Source organism: Mesoplodon bidens (genome assembly GCF_964165515.1).
Source record: "Mesoplodon bidens genome assembly, chromosome: 9".
NCBI classification, from domain to species: domain Eukaryota; kingdom Metazoa; phylum Chordata; class Mammalia; order Artiodactyla; family Ziphiidae; genus Mesoplodon; species Mesoplodon bidens.
In genome coordinates, this window is record NC_138166.1 from 95,352,566 (window position 1) to 95,371,854 (window position 19,289).

The 19,289-nt window shown below is 50.8% G+C and overlaps 1 protein-coding gene across 1 annotated transcript in view; it reads left to right on the top strand.

The window, feature by feature from the left end:
* The first annotated feature begins 4,408 nt into the window (after nt 1-4,408).
* The window catches only part of CLCN1 (chloride voltage-gated channel 1), a 34,793-nt gene continuing 19,912 nt past the window's right edge, over nt 4,409-19,289 (top strand). Inside the window, exons 1-10 of the mRNA XM_081243439.1 lie at nt 4,409-4,603; nt 7,890-8,010; nt 8,437-8,568; nt 9,164-9,292; nt 9,541-9,674; nt 10,887-10,964; nt 11,996-12,074; nt 18,228-18,353; nt 18,684-18,768; nt 18,992-19,093. Of these exons, the coding sequence (XP_081099565.1) occupies nt 4,424-4,603; nt 7,890-8,010; nt 8,437-8,568; nt 9,164-9,292; nt 9,541-9,674; nt 10,887-10,964; nt 11,996-12,074; nt 18,228-18,353; nt 18,684-18,768; nt 18,992-19,093 (1,166 nt within the window). The 5' untranslated portion in view covers nt 4,409-4,423. The remainder of the gene's footprint in view (nt 4,604-7,889; nt 8,011-8,436; nt 8,569-9,163; nt 9,293-9,540; nt 9,675-10,886; nt 10,965-11,995; nt 12,075-18,227; nt 18,354-18,683; nt 18,769-18,991; nt 19,094-19,289) is intronic.

Genomic DNA, 19,289 nt, shown 5'->3' on the forward strand with positions numbered 1-19,289 from the left:
GGACCTTCTCCAGGGGTGGGAGGCGACCTTCTCCAGGGGTGGGAGGCGGAGACACAGCCTCTGGGAGGGGCACTGGAATAGTGGGAGGAAAGTTTGGGAGGCTGGTGTGTCGGGGATTAGAGAGCAGCATATGCTGAGCTGGATTCCACGTCCTTCCCGCCCCACCCTTGAATAAGGGTATCAGGTTGAATTTCAGATCTCTGTCCCCTCTGCCAGGAGATTTTCTAAAATTATACCCCATCCCTGAGCTGGGGGCGGCCGTTTGCTGCCCTACCCCATCCCGTTTTCTGTAATAGGGAAGAGGAAAACAGGAAGAAATGGGGCCGATGGGATATGAGCAGAGGGGGAAAGTGGTCTGAGGCGAAGAGGTTCATAACGGCTATAGTTGCCCGAGCGCTCGGTGCGTCTCCCAGGCCTGTGCAGCTTTACACCGTCCTCCCACAGGCCAGGAGGGCGGCATCTCCCTGGTTCTTTTTCAGAAGTGGAAAATGAGGCTCCGAGACTTCAATTACCCCCCAAAAAAAAGATGTAGCTTTAAGGACATGGACTCTAGAATTAAATAGCTGGCAAATGGTGGCTTGGCCTTTTAAGGTATCGGAGACTGTGGCTAAGGTAGCTAACCTCACCCTTATCTAAACACGGGGAAATCATTGCTACCTTAAAAGGATGAAGGACGCTACCCTATGAGGATGCATGGTGGATCCCACAGGGTTAACACATTACACATCTGTTAACCATCTGTTAACCCCGTAGCCCACCTGCATGTGTACACCTACCTCTCTGGGCATCTGAGACGGCTGTTAACCATCTCACAGAATGAGCTTCAGTTTAATGACACAACATTCAGAGCTCACTTTGGGGCAGGCACTATGACTTTCGCATGCGTTCTTTTCTCTCTGTAACCCTCTTAAATTACTGCCTTTCTGAGGAAACGGAGGCCAGGATGGAAACAACCTGGCGACTTGAGTCCATGCTGTCAGCTAACAATATTGCTTCTGTGACTTTTTTCTTAGCATGCGATTTTCTCCCTCCTCACTTTTTGGGGCCAGAGATTTTTCCCACTGAGCTGGGAGAAGGAGCCTGAGACCAAAGACTTTATTCCATCTTAGCCCTTTTGGGGCAGAGAACAGGGAAAAAGTGTACTGTATCATGTTCAAAAATACAGAAGGGGAGAAAGAAAGAGCCCTGTCCAGTGCTCTCGGGAAGGCCTCATATGCAGGGTATGGGAAGGGACCAGGGATTTTTGAAGGATCTGGAAGGCAAGGTCCAATAAGCAGTAGAGGAGAAATGACTGCCAGTGAGGAAAACTGCAAAGGGAAAGTGTGTTCAGAGGAAGTTGCAGTTGCCTAGGTGAAGTTTCAGAAAGTAGGTGGTCATGGGTTCCATGCTAGGCTGGATGTGCAAAGGGGAAGTCATGACTGAAAGCGCCTTAAAGAGAATGTAATGGTGTATCGTCCAATGGTTGGAGAGGCCAGACTTGAAGAGGTGGGAGTCTGAAAACAAGGGTTTAACCCAGGGAGAAAGTTCCTGCTTAAATGGATGTGGGGATGCCAAGGGGCTGGCTTGTTCACGACCACCTATACCCTAACACACGTCCCCTTGCACCTGTGACCCAGATGGTCATTTCAACAACCTTCCTTCAAATAGAAATTCTATAAGCCTATAGGGTTTTTGTTTTTGTTTTTGTTTTAAATTTATTTATTTTTGGCTGTGTTGGGTCTTTGTTTCTGTGCGAGGGCTTTCTCTAGTTGCGGCAAGCGGGGGACACTCTTCCTCGCGGTGCGCGGGCCTCTCACTGTCGCGGCCTATCTTGTTGCGGGGCACAGGCTCTAGACGCACAGGCTCAGTAGTTGTGGCTCACGGGCCTAGTTGCTCCGTGGCATGTGGGACACGGGCTCGACCCCGTGTCCCCTGCATTGGCAGGCAGATTCTCAACCACTGCACCTCCAGGGAAGCCCAAGCCTATAGGTTTTAACCTTCTAGTCTCATGGACCTCAAGTAAGTCTACTTAAAACCCCAAAAGAATACATATACAGTATACATATCTCATAGATAAATGCATGCTTATGAATTTGTTTCCAAATTTAGGAGCTTTTCAAAGAACTCCCCAGAAACCCATCTTCAGCCTTCCAAATAAGAGCCTAAGCGCTGTCACCCATGGGGTGTTGGGATGGAGGGGGGCACCGCTTACATTTTATTTTCTTCTCCTGCAGGCTGATAACCCATGAGATTTTAACTAGTTCTAATCTCAGACTCAAGATCATTACTCTCAAATCCTTGCCCTCCAGCACCAGCAGCTATAGATTTCCTTGACCCTCCTGATTTCAGAATCTGGTTTTTATTTGGCTGTACTGGGTCCCAGTTGTGGCACATGGGATATTTTTTTTTTAGTTGTGGCATGCGGGCTTTTCGTTGCGGCATGCGGGATCTAGTTCCCTGACCAGGGATCGAACCCAGGCCCTCTGCATTGGGAGCATGGAATCCTAACCACTGGACCACCAGGGAAGTCCCTAGAATCTGGTTTTTAGAATTGCTGCTGGTTCTTCGAGGTGGCTTGGTGGAGTATGAGGGTTTTCTCAGTGCCAATAACCTCTGCTTTCAAATTTTGGAATCCATAACCAGGACCTGATTTTCTCAGGAACAGTGAAGAAATAGCAATAGCCCTAGTTACTTGTTTCTTGGGATTATTAAGCCCCTACAGAAACTGACTACCTTCAGGGGAGCCATACTCCACAAAGGCGTGAAAATCTTTTCTGTTTCTGAAGCCCCCTGCAAAGAATATAATTTCATTTCGGCATTCTATTTTCTTTATTAAGAAAGTATTTCTTTCATCTCACACCAACCCCTTAGCTCTTTTCTTATATTCTGCCTGTGGAGGAGTGAGATACTACAAACTTCCAGGCCCTCAAATCACACATTTGTAATCTTTGTGGGTAGATTATAGGCCTTCAGATTTATGTTAGAAAAGGTGCTTTTAATGGTATTCATTTCCCCACCTGCTTTGGACAGTCCCATTTAGCCTAGAACAAAATGTAATTGTAGACCAAATGTTTAGTGTCCCTACCCTGCAGTCCCTGAACTTTGGCTGTCCTGGGCCAGACCTCACTTGGTGATGGATCCTAAACCACACATTGGCTCATCTTTATCAATTTTATTCTATAGTGAAGAGCTCAGAGGGGAAGGACTGTACTAGGAAAACTGGTTTTAAAAAAGTGTGATGTGCTGTGGAGCGGCTGGGCCCGTGAGCCATGGCCGCTGAGCCTGCGTGTCCGGAGCCTGTGCTCCACAACGGGAGAGGCCACAACAGTGAGAGGCCCGCGTACCGCAAAAAAAAAAAAAAAAAAAAAAAAAGCGATGCCAGATAGAGTAGTTTGGCCTGGGCCAAAAATTATTTATTGACCTGAAAAGGGAAGAATATCAGAGTACTTCCCTGTCATCTTTTATGTTTGTCGGACTCATCACGAGAAACGCCCTTTCCCTGCCCTCCTCGGCCTCCCTCATTCCCCTGGCCCACTTCCCCTTCTCCCCCCGTTATCTTACCTGCCCTGATAGACCTCCGAGGGATGCTCCACGGTCTAAACGGTCTAAACGGAGGCTCAGTTCCCTCCCTGTACATCCAGGCTGCTGGTGTGGCTGACGTGTACCAGTCTGGGAGGTGGGAGAAATGCCAGAACACAAGGCTATTACCCCTGGGTCCCACACCCAAGGGGTGATGAAGGTGTGGTCAAGGGGATGACCCCAAAGCATCACCAGCAGCCTCTGGCAGACAGAAAAGGCAGAGCTGGAGGAGAAAGCTGAACACCGCTGGGTTGGGAGAGAGCTGGTTCGACAGATGAGAACTAAACCTCAGGAAGACACAGAGCTGGGAACAAGCCCGCAGGGAAAGAGGGCAGAGAGGCGCCGGTTACTCTGCCAGGTGAGCTGCCCCCCACCCCAGGTGCTTCGGGACCCTAGGGTCACTCCATCCATCTCCTCAGCCCTCACGTCCCCACAGACTGAAGAAAAGAGGTGGGTTGCTTAGAGGATGCAGACCCGGGGCAGCACACAGGTCTGAGAGCCTGTGAAGCCGTTTTCCATCCTGGTCTGGGCAATATTTATAGCCGGACCAGTGGCTTGGGGCTGGGAGCCCCCTAGTGACTAAGGAGGGGGACAGTGCTGGCCCTGCTGAGGGAATTCCCTGCTGGGCTGTCCTACAGGTTCTCAGCCCAACCCCTCCCCCGCACGGCTCTCACACCTGCTTCGACCCCAAGCAGATCAGATGTGGCTGGGGGGGGGGGTCATGTGACGGAGAGATGGCTATAAATAGCTGGGGGTGGGCACGCTGCCCCAGACGCCTTGGGGACAAGCAGGAGGGCAGGCTTAAGGAGCCTTACTGGGGGGAGGGCAGGGACAAGCGGGCCGAGGCCTGGCCGGGGGAGGGAGCATGGAGCCATCTGGGTCCCAGAGGCTTGGGGCCGAGCCCACCTGGTGGGGTAGCGCCCCCCAGTACCAGTACATGCCCTTTGAACACTGCACCAGCTACGGACTGCCCTCCAAGAGTGGGGACCTGCAGCACAGGCTCCGGAGGGATGCAGGCCCCCGTCCCAACGCCCGCCCCACACAGGTAAAGTCCTAAGGGGAGGGGGCGGTGGATTCGAGGAGACGGTGGTGCCATGGATTGGGGGAAAAGAGGAATCAGGTGGAAAGAGGGAGCACTGTGATCTTTTTAACTTGAAAAAGTACACGGTCATGTGTTCAAAATATGAACATTCTTCAAAGGTCTGGGTTCAGCCTTGTGAGCTCCTTATACAGAGATACACGGGTACTTTAACACAAGCTTTACTAACAGAAGCCCCGAATCCTGGGGGGAGAGGGCAAAGCCACACATGCATGACGAGCTCCTGCTTACATAACCCACACGAGGTGAGTGGCCGAGGGGACCACAGCTCTGTGTGCCTGAGCTGTCCTTACACCCTCTCCCGCGCGCAGACACCGCCGGATTTCTCCCTCCCCACCCTCGGCAGGACACACACAAATCAGCACTTCTGCAGAAGGCAGAAGAGCTGGGATGAGTGGAGAAAATGGACTGAATTGCATCTCAGTGATCAAAGATAGACCAGTGTCAAATGAGCAGAAGAAATATAATCAAACTTTCAGGTGGGAGGATTCATTAAGTAAGAACCGATGAAGTGGCAGGCACCTGGAAGGGTACAGAGATCTGTACCCAGAGAGAGGGGCTCGTGAACTAATCAGGGATGTCCAGGGATAAATATCCTCCAGGGCTTCTAGACATCTAGGAAAGGGCAATGGGATGAGCACCGCTGAAAGACAGGCTGGTAGCTGGTCGCAGATAAGTACACAGGTTAGGATTAGCCAGTGAATGTGCATGCAGAGAGAGACAGGATAGAACCTCTCAGGAGGACCAGGAAATCAAGATTTAAAAGCGTTTTAGCCAACGAGGGAGTGGACTGTGGTTCCTCTAGTTTATGGGGTCTAGACAGGACTGGGAAACTGAGGGCTGGCCTGGGCTGGTGAGCTCAGCGCTGGGGGTCAAGAGGATCCACGTCTCAGTCCTGATCCATCCCGAGGGTGGTGGGTAAGGGCAGCCCCGGAGGATCAGGTGGGGACTGGGACACAAAAGCCAGCAGAGGCTCCAATGGTGAGTCAGAGTGGGCTTCCTGGAGGAGGGGACCCTAGAACACTGTGTGGGGCTGGACAGAAAGACCTCTCCTCATGGCTCTGGGCTCACTGTCACCGTGTAGGCGGTCTGGGTGGGATGACCACTTGAGTAAAGGTGCAGTTATGGCACCTTCTGGTGACTGAGGAAACCAGGTACACTAGCGTGAAGCTTCCTGTTGGAAAGGAATGCTGAGGTGGCTTGGGAAGTAGGGTTGGGCTGGGCTCCAAAGGGCCCTGAAAGCAAAGAAGAGGAGTTTGGACTTAAGTTTTTCTCTGTTTAAATTTTATTATGGAAATTTCACACTTATACAAAAACAGAAAGAGCAGTGTAATGAATGCCCAAGTACCCCTTGCCCAATGATCAGTTATCAGTATTTTGTCAGCATCATTTCATCCATCCTCCCAGCCCCAGCCCCAGCCCTACACACACGGGTGTTTTTGTTAAGGAATCCAGACACTGCGAATGCTTTCAGGCTTGACTTCTCCCTGCCCTCCCAGCCCTGCTCGACTGGTGCACACTGGTCCAGCCAGCACAGATCCGGCTCTTTCAGTGTTTCCCAGCCCAGGTTTGGTATGGAGCACCCTCTTCTCATCTCCACCAGCCTGGGAACCAAGGGAGCTGAGGCAGCCCGTGTGCTGGCCCCCTGTGGGTAATGTCTTCTCTCGGGGGCCAGGTAGGATACAGAGGGAAACACGGCTTCTCCCAGTCACTAACCTCATCCCAGAAGACGAAAGAGCCATGAGCAGGGTATTAGTGCGTGCCTGTCCAGGACTCAGGCATAAACTCTACTTCTTGTATTGTGAAATCAGATCTCTTCCACCCAGGCTCTCCCAGAAGCAGCAACGTGGCCTGGCCTGACCCTGGCTCCAGAGGACGTAGTTAGTGCAGTGGAGGTGGGGCAGTTAGAGACCTTGCACACACAGACACACACACACACACACACCCCAAACACGCAAGCTCTGCTTCAGGAGGAAGTGGACTGACTTGCTTTATCCGGGCTGGGTCCAGTTTGTGCATTTGAGCACAGGAAGCGGAGGTGGATGGGCTTTCTCTAAGCCTCCAGGGCATCTGAGGGGCCTCATTAAAGCTAGACACACCAAGGCCAAGAGCAATGAAGAGTCACCTGCTAGTCTTTCCTTACCCCATCCACATCAGTGTGAGGGAGTCTGGGGAAACAAGAGAGAGGCTGAGACACAGGAAGCAGTGACACAAAAACATGTAATTGGTGCAGATGCCCAGTATCAGCACAGTTTTCTTTTAATACATTTATGTATGCATGTATGTATGTATTTATTTATGGCTACATCGGGTGTTCATTGCTGTGCACCGGCTTTCTCTAGTTGTGGCAAGCAGGGGCTACTCTTCGTTGTGGTGCAAAGGCTTCTCATTGCGGTGGCTTCTCTTGTGGAGCACAGACTCTAGGGGCACGGGCTTCAGTAGTTGTGGCACGCGGGCTGTAGAGTGCAGGCTCAGTAGTTGTGGCACACGGGCTTAGTTGCTCCGCGGCATGTGGAATCTTCCCGGACCAGGGCTCAAACCTGTGTGCCCTGCACTGGCAGGCAGATTCTTAACCACTGCGCCACCAGGGAAGCCCTTAGCACCGTTTTTGTATCCCTACTTCAGAGTAGAAATTGGTCCCCTTGATGAAGGCTGCTATTGACCAAGATGACTACAGACGTGCAAGGGTGTGGATGGATAGACAAGGGTGAGGAGTGGGAAAAGTGCAGATGGAGAGTGGGGAGTGGAGGGCACGGATGACCACACAGTGACCCTGCCCGAGGCCCTCAACACCCAGGATTTTAAAAAGCTGTTTGTCAGGAATAAAGACACAGACCTACTGAGAATGGACTTGAGGATATGGGGAGGGGGAAGGGTAAGCTGTGACAAAGCGAAAGAGAGGCATGGACATATATACACTACCAAACGTAAGGTAGAAAGATAGTGGGAAGCAGCCGCACAGCACAGGGAGATCAGCTCGGTGCTTTGTGACCGCCTGGAGGGGTGGGATAGGGAGGGTGGGAGGGAGGGAGACGCAAGAGGGAAGGGATGTGGGAACAGATGTATATGTATGACTGATTCACTTTGTTATAAAGAAGAAGCTAATAAAAAAATAAAATAAAATAAAATAAATAAAAAGCTGTTTGTTTCTTTTATCTGTGGATCTATATGCTTCCCTCTATTTCTTTTAACTCTTCAACAAGTCAGACCTTTCCCATCTCCCTCTGTCCAGATCTATGGCCATCACAAAGCGCAGTTCTCACACAAGGAGCAGGACACGGGGATGCCCGAGACGATGGACTCCAGTGCTTCCATGGACAACATGGATGAGGGACACTATTCTAAATGTCAAGGTGATGGGGACTGGGGAATAAAGGAATGTGGAATGGAAGGAGGTACAGGCATTAGGACACTAACTCAGAAGACCTGTTGCATATTTCTGGCTCACCATCCCCCCACGCACGCCAAAGCCCTCCCCCTCCCCACACGCACGCCAAAGCCCTCCCCCAAGTATTAAGGAGAAGACATGGCTCCCAGGTCCTTCTCACTCTGCCTTCCCACCATCCCTCCCACGCAGCCCCAAGAAACTAGGGTTTAGAAAGGAACCAAGTAGCCAGTGGGGAATTGGACTTTGGTGCCTTCTGAAGGGCAGAGAGGTGAGGAGAAACTCAGGGAATGAGGCGTATAGACAAGACCCCAAGGGCCCTGCACCTCCCACCCTCAGCCACACACACACAGTAGTGACTGGTCACCTGCTCCTCTTTACTTTCTTTTCCTAGGTTGTATCCACCGTCTGGGACTCGTGGTGAGAAGAAAATTAGGGGAAGACTGGATCTTTCTGCTGCTTCTGGGGCTGCTTATGGCTCTGGTTAGCTGGTGCATGGATTACGTCAGTGCCAAAACCCTTCAGGGTAGGTTTAACCTGGCCCTTTGCCCTCAGCCCTCCCCATACAGCCGTTGTTCTAGAGTTTCGACCTAGGGTAAGCTGGGGGGGCTTTGGGAGGAGGATGGTGCACAGAGGAGATCAGGTGTAGCTCTGGCCCAGGATGAGACCAGACCCAGACCCAGATCCATTTTTTTCTGCCCCTCCCACCTGCTACCAGCCAAGCTGTGGGGACCCTCTCACAGGGTGACCAACTTGTCCTAGTTCTCCTAGGACTTTTCACTTCAGGCAACTGAAAACACCTGGAGTCCCAGGAGCCCCTCAGTGCCGGGTTAACCGGGGTGGTTGGGTGTGCCACAGCCTCTAATGATGCGCACACAGAGTGTGGTTTGCTGCACTGGCGCCCACTTGACCTCCTACAAGTGGTAGGAACTTGAACGGATCACGTCTCATCCCCCAGCTTAGACCCCCCCACGTGTCAAATGAGAACAGTGCCATTTCTGAGGTCAAACGGGATAGCCATGGCTGGAGCACACTCCTAGCACGCTGTTCCATGCCGCGAGTGTGGGATGGCAGCAACATGCCATCCACATAGGACTAAGCCCAGACGCCTGTCTCTGCAGCCTACAAGTGGACCTACTACCAGATGCAGCCCAACCTGCCTCTGCAGTTCCTGGTCTGGGTCACCTTCCCACTCATCCTCATCCTCTTCAGTGCCCTCTTCTGCCACCTCATCTCTCCCCAGGCTGTCGGTGAGAACTTCCCAGATCCTACCCCATCATGCCATCAGCATAATCCAGCAGAATCTCATTGGCCTGGAGACTCCGCGCTCCCCTCCCTCCCTCCCTCCCCCACGCCCCTGACAGTCCTTTCGCTGCTTTGCTACTGTCCTCCCCCCATAGACCTCTCGCCCCACCCCCATGTCCACTATCTGGATGTCCATCTACCTTTAACCTCCAGCTTGAACCTGCACACAATCATTTTTTAAAAACCCTTTTAGGCTCTGGAATCCCTGAAATGAAGACAATACTTCGCGGGGTTGTCCTGAAGGAATATCTCACCCTCAAGGCCTTCGTGGCCAAGGTTGTGGCCCTGACTGCGGGGCTGGGCAGTGGCATCCCTGTGGGGAAAGAGGTAGGACTCCAGTTACTGTGGGGTGAGCTGGGCAGGTCCTCAGGCAGAGGGCAGCACTGAGTCTAGAGGGAGCTCCGGGGGCAGCGTGGGACCATGGGGATTCCGGAGGAGAGATACATGGGAAGATCTTCATCAGCCCTGGGAGCACCTTAGAGCAGAATCTCGCATCCCGGGCACTGTTGGCATTTGCCGCTAATTCTTGGTTCTGGGGGGCCGTCCCGTACATTGTAGGATGATTAGCAGCCTCTCTGGCCTCTACCCGCTACCTGCCAGCAGCAGTCCTCCCCCCTCCCTCCCGCCAACACCCGTTGTGACCATCAGAATGTCTCCAGACATTGCCAAATGTCCCCTGGGGGCAAAATCTCCCCCAGTTGAGAACCACGGCCTTAAAGACAATCCAGACACATTCTGTGAAAACTGAGACCTAAAAGAGGCTGTGTTTTTTTTCAAGGTTCTGTTCCTGTACCTTCTCGCCCCCCCCCCCACCTGCAGCCAGAGTTATCTTTTCAAAATGGAATCAGGAATGTCTGCCCTCTGGTCAGGAACTTCAAATGGCTTTCCGTTCCTCTTAAAATGAAGTCCACACTTATTCCTGGGGCCTAGGGGGACTATGGTGATCAGGCTCCTTCCCTGAGCTTGAGTGACAGGCACTTCCTGCCACTCTACTGCGGGAGCCTGCCCCCCTCTTGGGGCTGCTGCACTTGCTGTCCCCTCAGCCTGGAACACTCTTCTTCCCGATGCAAATGCGGCTCAGCGGCTCACGCCTCATCTCCATCAAGGCCTTACTCAGTTGTGACCTTCCCCATCCCACCCTCAGCTTTCCTGTCTCTCTCTTCTGACCCTCCCTCAATTTCTTCTTAGCCCCTAGCATTTTCTTTTTCCCCCCTTTTTTGAAACAAATGTATGTATGTATGTATGTGTGTGTGTATGTATGTATGTATTTATGGCTGCGTTGGGTCTTCGTTGCTGCGTGGGGGCTTTCTCTCGTTGTGGCGAGCGGGGGACATTTTCTGAAATGATAATATGCTGGAGTATCACCCCGCTTCCTCCCTGGGATGAAGCTCTGCGAAAGCAGAACCTCTATCTTGCTCACGTCTGTATTTCCAGCCCCTGGTACAGTGCCTGGAGCAACTAATGTCTGTCCAAGAATGCCACCAAGCCCCCCATCTGGCCCCCTGCCCCTGACCCCTCGTCCCCCCCCTTCTCTCCCAGGGCCCTTTTGTCCACATTGCCAGCATCTGCGCCGCTGTCCTCAGCAAGTTCATGTCCGTGCTCTGTGGGGTGTACGAGGTAAGGCTGAGAAGGTAAAAGGAGCTGGGGCTGTGCGCGCTGGCGGGTGGGGCAGGGCTGCCTTGGCCGTGATGCTGAGCCGGGCACTGCGCTAACCCACGCTCCCTCGTCCCCACACACGTGGCGCCACCCGCCTACTCCAGCCACGCGATGCCGCTGTTTAGCCTGTGCCGGTTCCTTGACGCACCTCCCATCCCTGCCCCCGCGTCGGGGCTCGGCACGTGGTCCGCTCCTCAGCCGCCCGGGTGTCAGTTCCCCTCCGGTGCCGCCCCGTCCCTTTGTTGTTCCTGCCCCTCCACCCCGTCTCGTGCGCTCTCCCCCGCCCCAGCGCTCCACCCGCCCTGTCCGCGAGCTTCTCTGTTGCAGACTGCCTGGGCAGCTTGATCTCCTGGTGTCGGCCTGCGCGGTGGGCGTGGGATGCTGCTTTGCAGCCCCTGTCGGAGGCAAGTCCCACTTCCTCCCTACCCCGGTGGCCCGAGGGGTTGGAGCGGTTGCCACAAGCTTTGGGGTGGACAGGCGTGCTCGCGGAAGGGACTGGTGGGTGGGCCTTCAGGGTGTGACCCTGGATCACAGGCCCTGGACTCCAGGCACCCGAGCTTTTTTTTTTTTTTTTTTTTACCAGAGAGCTGTCTGTTCATTTGAGGCTGGTGGCTATTTCTTGCCGGCTTTATTGGTGCTGTTTGTCGGAAGTCCTTTCCTGTCTCTCTTGCTATTGACACTTCTTGCCCTGATTGTCCCCATCTCCAGCCCCTCTCTGGTGACCATTTATTGGCTGACCTTCCTCCCATATATTTGCCTAACATTGATTTCATTTTCTATGTTTGGCCTTGTGCTAGGAGATCACTTCCTGTTTGCCAAACTAACTTGAGTTTCTCTTGGCCTGGGATCGCAGGGGGGAGACGGGGCCACTGTGATTCCCTGTGACTTAAGCCGCTCCTTCTTTATTCCCCACCCTTGCCTGTTCTCCTTTCCTCTTCTGCCCCCCTGCCCATCCTTCCCATCTGGCTCCCTGTCTGTGTCTCCCCTAGTAGCAGCCATACTATTACACTGACATGCTGACCGTGGGCTGTGCAGTAGGAGTCGGCTGTTGCTTTGGGACACCACTTGGAGGCAAGTGATTTACCCCCGCCTACGTCTGTCCACTTGCCTGGTCTTGCTCCCAAAACAGTTTTTGTCAGCATCCCCGAGTTCGAGTATGAGCAGTTAAAACACGAGTCAAGCAAGAATAGCTTTTAGTGAGCATTTACTATGCGCAGGCAATGTTCTAAGGACTTTACATCCCTTCCTGCCCAAAGCTGGATGAGATCTATATTAAGGAAGAGAGAGAGAGAGTTAGTGACCTGAGCAAGGTCATCCTGTTAATAAGTGGTAGAGCCAGGAAGGAAAACCGAGGCGGCCTTTATGAGTCCCGTACTTATATTAAAACCCTTGGTATTGTTGGATATTTTTGCCCTTCACGTATTACATCTTCTAACAGGGGACTTCTATGGATGTTCCTCTTGGTTTTTTCCTCTTGAATAATTCTTTTTTTTTTTTTTTTTTGCTGTACGCGGTCCTCTCACTGTTGTGGCCTCTCCCGTTGCGGAGCACAGGCTCCGGACGCACAGGCTCAGCGGCCATGGCTCCCGGGCCCAGCCGCTCCGCAGCATGTGGGATCTTCCCGGAGCGGGGCACGAACCCGTGTCCCCTGCATCGGCAGGCGGACTCTCAACCACCGCGCCACCAGGGAAGCCTGTCATTGTTGTTTTTAATTGAAGTATAATTGACATCTCTATGTGTTTTCTTCTCCAAGGGAAGACTTACCTTTGGTTGTATGTTGTTAAGGACAGAAGTTTAGGTGGACCTTATTTAGATTAACAGTCAGCTTTATTTTTATTTTTTGGCCGCGCCTTGGGGCATGCGGGATCTTAGTCCCCCGGCCAGGGATCAAGCCTGTGCCCCCTTCATTGGGAGCATGGAGTCTTAACCACTGGACCGCCAGGGAAGTCCCAATAATCAGCTTTAAATGAGGACTACAGTGTCGTTTTTCCTTGGCAGCAATTTAAGATTGAGTTTAGCTCTTTCTACTAATGTTAGACAAAGGGTAACCTTTCAGATTATTGTCCTTGTCCTGAATAACTAACAAGTGGGCGTGGTCAGAGAAAGCTGTTGTATCTGTTTACTTACTCATTGATAACAGTTATAACCAGACTAACAGAGCAAGGATTATATAGATCACTCATTGGATTCATTGGTGATAAAAAAGACACCTTGCTGACAATCTGAGAAGCAAAACTGCAGGAAAGGCATATGCTTCTTAAACGCACCAGCTGTTGGAGGTATCTTGCAATTATGAACATGTAATCAGTCCATTCCTAGAGGAGTCTTCAGGAAACTAAGATGACTTGGCTCAGAAGTGATATATGGATAAACATGTACAGTTAATGAAAATGTACCATGCTCACCTGAACTGACGCTGCACCGATGTCAGCGAACACGTCAGCTGGCATCCTGTTTGCACTTTTGTTGTGGGCTCTTGTCATTAAAGCCATAGTCCCCAGCCAGTGAAGGGTAGTGTGTTTGAATTTCTGCACACATTAAATGTTCACACTTGCATTGATACCCGCTTTCACCTTTATTTGGTCTTTTGCCTTACAAATCCAGAAGGTCTGAAGAATATTTTTAGAAAGGTGGCATTTTTTTTGTTTTTGTTTTTAATCAGATTCTTTTAGAGTGAAGAGAATATGAATTTTTTGCATAAAACTGGAATTTCTGGGGTGAATGAGGAAGGTTCTTCATGATCCTGTGTAGAGAACGGGAGAGGCAAATAGAAAAGTTACAGATAAAACATGGCTCTTGAGAAAATGTTAAGCATTGAAAAGTTAAAATGCTGTTTTCAGGATGTTTGTAATAAATGGCAAATATTAAAGAATTTGCAGATAACATTACTTGATTGCTTTTATTTTATGAACATAGACTAATTCTAAAATAAAAAAATTAGTATTAGAATAATTTATTCACTATATGGTCAACTCTTAATTCCTTACACCGATGAAAGAAATTTGCTTCAGTGTTTGGCTAAAATGGCAAATATGTTTTTGCTTCCATATGTGCCCTCTGCCGTGAGCCCTCTGGGCGCTGTGCTGGTTCCTGTGCTCTCAGGTACCCACGGCTGAAAGGGCAGACAGGAAGGCAAGCAGACCATCACAGTTCACTCAAGAAGCGTCCCAGTGGCAGCCTGGGCCAAGTGCAAGGAAGATATTCTGGAGAGAGAGGAGACAGCCTTGCAAAGTCAAGATGTAAGGGACTAAAATTAACATATATGTGCATTTCTAGAGGATACAGGGGAAGGAATGACTGGAAATGAGTCTGGATAGGTATGTGGGGGCTGAATCATGAAGGTCCTAGTAGGAAATGCACAAGGATGTCGATTTCATTCTCTAGGCTAGAAGCAGCCCGAATGTGTTTTATGGAACACAGTTCATGGTGTTAACAGACATAACCTGTAAACAGTGTTCCAAGATAAGATAAGTTGGAAAATACTGGGTTCAAAAGGTAGTTTTTTAAACTGGAAGAGTTATCAGAACGTTTGATATGCTGACATGTATTGTGAATATCCCAAGTGTAGCATTTCCCACAGAATTCTTTTTGCAAGGACCTTCTTATGGAACTCCTAGTATCTCATGGACCTGACTTTGGGAAACGCTGTCACGGGTGAAGGGGAGCCATGGAAGAATTTCAAATAAGGAAGTGACATGGCCAACTCCGGCAGATCTGTGCAGGATAGAACTGGCCTGTGGATTAATAGGATTTATCCAAGATTAACAAGAAGACTATTGTCATAGTCCTGATGCTAGATGATGAGAGACCGAACTGGGCAGAGGCAGAAGAGATAGAGAACAGGATGATATATATGGGTGATAGAAAATAAAATCGATGGGGCCTGGTGGCTGATTTATGTGAGGATGTGAAAGGTAAGAAAGGAGGAGGAATCTACGCTAACTTCCAATTTTATAACGAGGGAAATGGCGTGGATAGTGATGCTGCAAGCAAGATAGGGAACATAGGGGGCTTCCCTGGCGGTGCAGTGGTTGAGAGTCCGCCTGCCGATGCAGGGGACACAGGTTCGTGCCCCGGCCCGGGAGGATCCCACATGGCGCGGAGCGGCTGGGCCCGTGAGCCATGGCCGCTGAGCCTGCGCGTCCGGAGCCTGTGCTCCGCGATGGGGAGAGGCCACAACAGTGAGAGGCCCGCGTACCGCAAAAAAAAAAAAAAAAAAAAAAAGGGGAATATAGGAAGTGCAAGAGGTCTGGGGGAGCTGATACATTTCACTTTAATGCATTGCACTTGAAGTTCCTGTGGCGTCTCCAAGTGATATCCAATAGGCAGCTGGCTTGGTGAGTCTGAAGTTCAGGAACTGAGCTGAAAGCGTGGCTTTGTTAACCAGTAGGTTTGCAGGGAGGTGGTAGTTGAAGCCATGGGCATGAATGAGACTGAGAAAGTGTGTCTATGAGTAGCCATTGTCGGAGACCAAGGACAAGGCGCTGGCTGGGCAGAGGCAGAGGCGCCAGGGAGAAGGCAGAGAGGAGCCTTCAGGGTGGGAAAGAGAACAACAACATTACGGAACCTAGGAGACTAGAGAGTTTCCAAACGCTGTTTGTGTTTTTAATGCTTTGTTTCCTCCTAGCAGCACATTTTCTGTCTGGCTCAGGCGAATATGAAAATGAGCTCTCGTTCCGAAGTACACAGTGACAGACTGTTAGAGAAGGTGTCCCAGAACCACATCGCAGGAAAGAAAATCTAGCCCAGGATTTCAAAAACGGGTCGTAAACTATTCATGAGCTGGATAGTTTACATCCGACAAATCAAAGCCGACTTTGGTTTTGTTACTGGTAAAGAAAAGGAGAGGGGCTTCCCTGGTGGCGCCTAGGTTGAGAGTCCGCCTGCCGATGCAGGGGACACGGGTTTGTGCCCCGGTCCGGGAAGATCCCACATGGCTGGGCCCGTGAGCCATGGCCGCTGAGCCTGCGCGTCCGGAGCCTGTGCTCCGCAGTGGGAGAGGCCACAGCAGTGAGAGGCCCGCGTACCACCAGAAAAAAAAAAAAAAAAGAAAGAAAGAAAGAAAGAAAAAGAGAGACTTGCTCTACCTGACTCCCCACTGTGTCAAATCCTCCTTTTAGGCCAAGGAAACAGCTGCCTTACCTGACAGGATTTGGGGAGCAGGGGCAAGAGGTGGTTAGCAAAGCTCCGCCCCTCAGACTCCCTGCTTCCTGCAATGCCCGCCACCTATTCTCTTCTGCTCTCGTTCCTCTCCTTTCTGTGCATCCATGAAACAAGCCTCGAGCCCTGATTATGTACCAGGCACTGTGTTAGGTGTGGCGTTCCAAGGAACTTTCAATTCTGGGGGAACTCAGAGATGTAATAAATAAATAACTCTACCTGAAGGTGCTAAGTGCTCTGGTAGTCCAGAATTCCGAGAGAACAAGGTAAGGAAAGGACTGTTTTTACCCACGGAGGGGCATCGGGGATACCTTCCCAGAGAAGGCGCCATTGAGCTAACCACGAGGAATCCTCTGTCCAAATGCAGCAGCTCCTCCACGAGGGAGTAACCACACTGCCTTGGCATAAATGACTTTCTGTCATCGCTGACTGTCACCTACGGAGGAGAGGGCTGGGGGTCTTGGGCTGGCCAGCAGCCGTTCTCGCAGAGAGCAAGGGGAGACGAACCTTGTCTAGTTCACGGGCTTTCCTAGGTCTGGGCCTCTTCTCCATTCATCTCATTATGGGCTGCATTTCCTTGTTTTCCTTCTTCATTTCCGATAAAAATGAGGCTTAGCCAGGTGTTAGGTAATTCTCTTGTAAGTTTTTTCTTTGCATCTAATCACAGCCTATTCCCTGATTCTTGGTATGTTTAAAGACTATTTTCTTTGCATCTTTTTTTTTTTCCCTTTATTTATTTTTGGCTGCTTTCTGTCTTTGGTGCTGCACGCGGGCTTTCTCTAGTTGCAGAGAGCAGGGGCTACTCTTCGTTGCAGTGCGCGGGTTTCTCATTGCGGTGGCTTCTCTTGTTGTGGAGCATGGGCTCTAGGCACGCGGGCTTCAGTAGTTGTGGCATGTGGACTCACTAGTTGTGGCTCACGGGCTCTAGAGCACAGGCTCAGTAGTTGTGGCACACGGGCTTAGTTGCTGCGCGGCATGTGGGATCTTCCCGGACCAGGGCTCGAACCTGTGTCCCCTGCATTGGCAGGCGGATTCTTAACCACTGTGCCACCAGGGAAGCCCTCTTTGCATCTGTTAAGTCTATCTTTTATACCCTTATTAGCTTCCTTACTTTGTCTCCACCAACTCTTGCTATTTTTCTATCTATTTACCTTCTCATTTGTGTTCCAGCAACTACTCTCAGAAACAGTACAACTTAGGACTCTTAATTAGGTTTCCTTCTACCTTACCCACCTTTCCTTTTTTTTTTTTTCACCTTTCTTTTTTTTTTTTTTTTAAATTTATGTATTTGGTTGCATCAGGTCTTAGTTGCGGCACGCGAACTCTTAGTTGCGGCATGCACGTGGGATCTAGTTCCCTGACCGGGGATCATCACCCACCTTTCTTAAGCATAATTGTTTATAACTTCTTCTGCCTCTTGGTTTTCCCCCTGGATTTGGTCCTTTTCAGTCAGGTTTTTAATATTAATTTTTTTTTAATGGGGATGAATCCTCTTTCCTTTCTTGCAATATTGAGTATTGTCACCTCTCACAAAGCCCTTTCCTATTCATTTTTCTTATTTCTTCCCTAAAAGTTGCATGGTACGTGGTGCATGGGAGAAGGGAGGAGAGATTGAGGCGGGTGTTAAGGAGAGTCCCTGTAAATCTTGAGCTCTGCTTGGTGCTCTGGTGAGCACCTGCTCTGGAAGCTTTCTCTTCTGTAACTTTTCTTGCAGAAATTTTTCAAATCCCCGTGGATACCAGACAACTGTGAATCCTACCCAACCTTGCTTTCTAAGGGATGGAGAGGGCACGACCACCTGACCCTCAGGTTTTGTGGGTTAAACCCCCTCATTTCCCATCCTCTCTGTATCTTGTTGAACCACATCCCTGGCCTGCAAAAAACTGCTAGCATGAGCAGGTATATGGTTTAGAGCATGGCACATTCTAAGAGATCATCACTTCCCAGTTCTGCTCCCCCTGTGATTGAAGTTTCAGCAAAAGCTCCTTGGGTCCACGGGGTGGGAGTGTGGGAGAGAGCCTCACACTTTTGTCTGCACCTGACCCTCCTTCCTTGCCCCTACAGGAGTGCTGTTTAGCATCGAGGTCACCTCTACCTACTTTGCCGTGAGGAACTACTGGCGAGGATTCTTTGCAGCCACCTTCAGCGCCTTTGTTTTCCGAGTGCTAGCTGTGTGGAACAAGGATGCTGGTAACAGGGGAGCCCTGGGGTGGAGGCAGCGTGAAATAGGGAGGCTGGTAATGGGGCGTGGAGGGAAGCTCTGTGGGGCAGTGCAGAAAAGGAGTGGATGGCATCATTTGGAAAGTGAGACCAAGGCCCAAGGGTATATATAGGGCAAGGATACAGGTCATGGAATAGGGGAGAGTGTCTCAGCCAGTAGTGTTAGAAAAAGGAAATCAAATAGAAGAGGAGGCATTGGGATGGGAGGAAGCTTTAATCCTTAAAACTTATGACCCTGGTTCCTTCTTGGTGCGTTTCTGTGATGCTCCCACCATAATCCTTGACCTTTCCATCCTCTAGTCACCATCACAGCTCTCTTCAGAACCAATTTCCGAATGGATTTCCCCTTTGACCTGCAGGAACTCCCAGCCTTCGCAGCCATCGGGTCAGTGGGTTTGTCTGCTCTGGAGGACAGTGGGGAACCAGGGCTGGGGCGTGGCTTTGCATTGGAAGGGACCCAAGCTGGGAAGGTGGGGTTGGTTGTGGGTGAAGTGTAAATTGTTGGGGGAGGTGGGTAGAAAGGGAAGGTGTGTGCCTGGTATTTGTTTCCCTGCGGTGGCCAGGTCCGAGGGATGAGGGTATCATTTCTGCATAACTTACACCCTCAGGATTTGCTGTGGTTTCCTGGGAGCTGTATTTGTGTACCTGCATCGCCAAGTCATGCTCGGTGTCCGGAAGCACAAGGCCCTCAGCCAGTTTCTGGCTAAGCAGTGAGTCACCGCCTCTTCTGCCCTACCTGTTTGCCTTCTGGTTTCTCCAAGAGTTCCTCCCTTTTAATCTTTGTGGAAGGCGTTAAATGCCTTTAGGTGGCTTGTGATAAAATATAGAAGCCCTGATACTCTACCAGGGATGAATGGTGCAGTTTTCCCTTTAAAGATTGCTTGTTGGTGGAGAGAATGCTCTGTC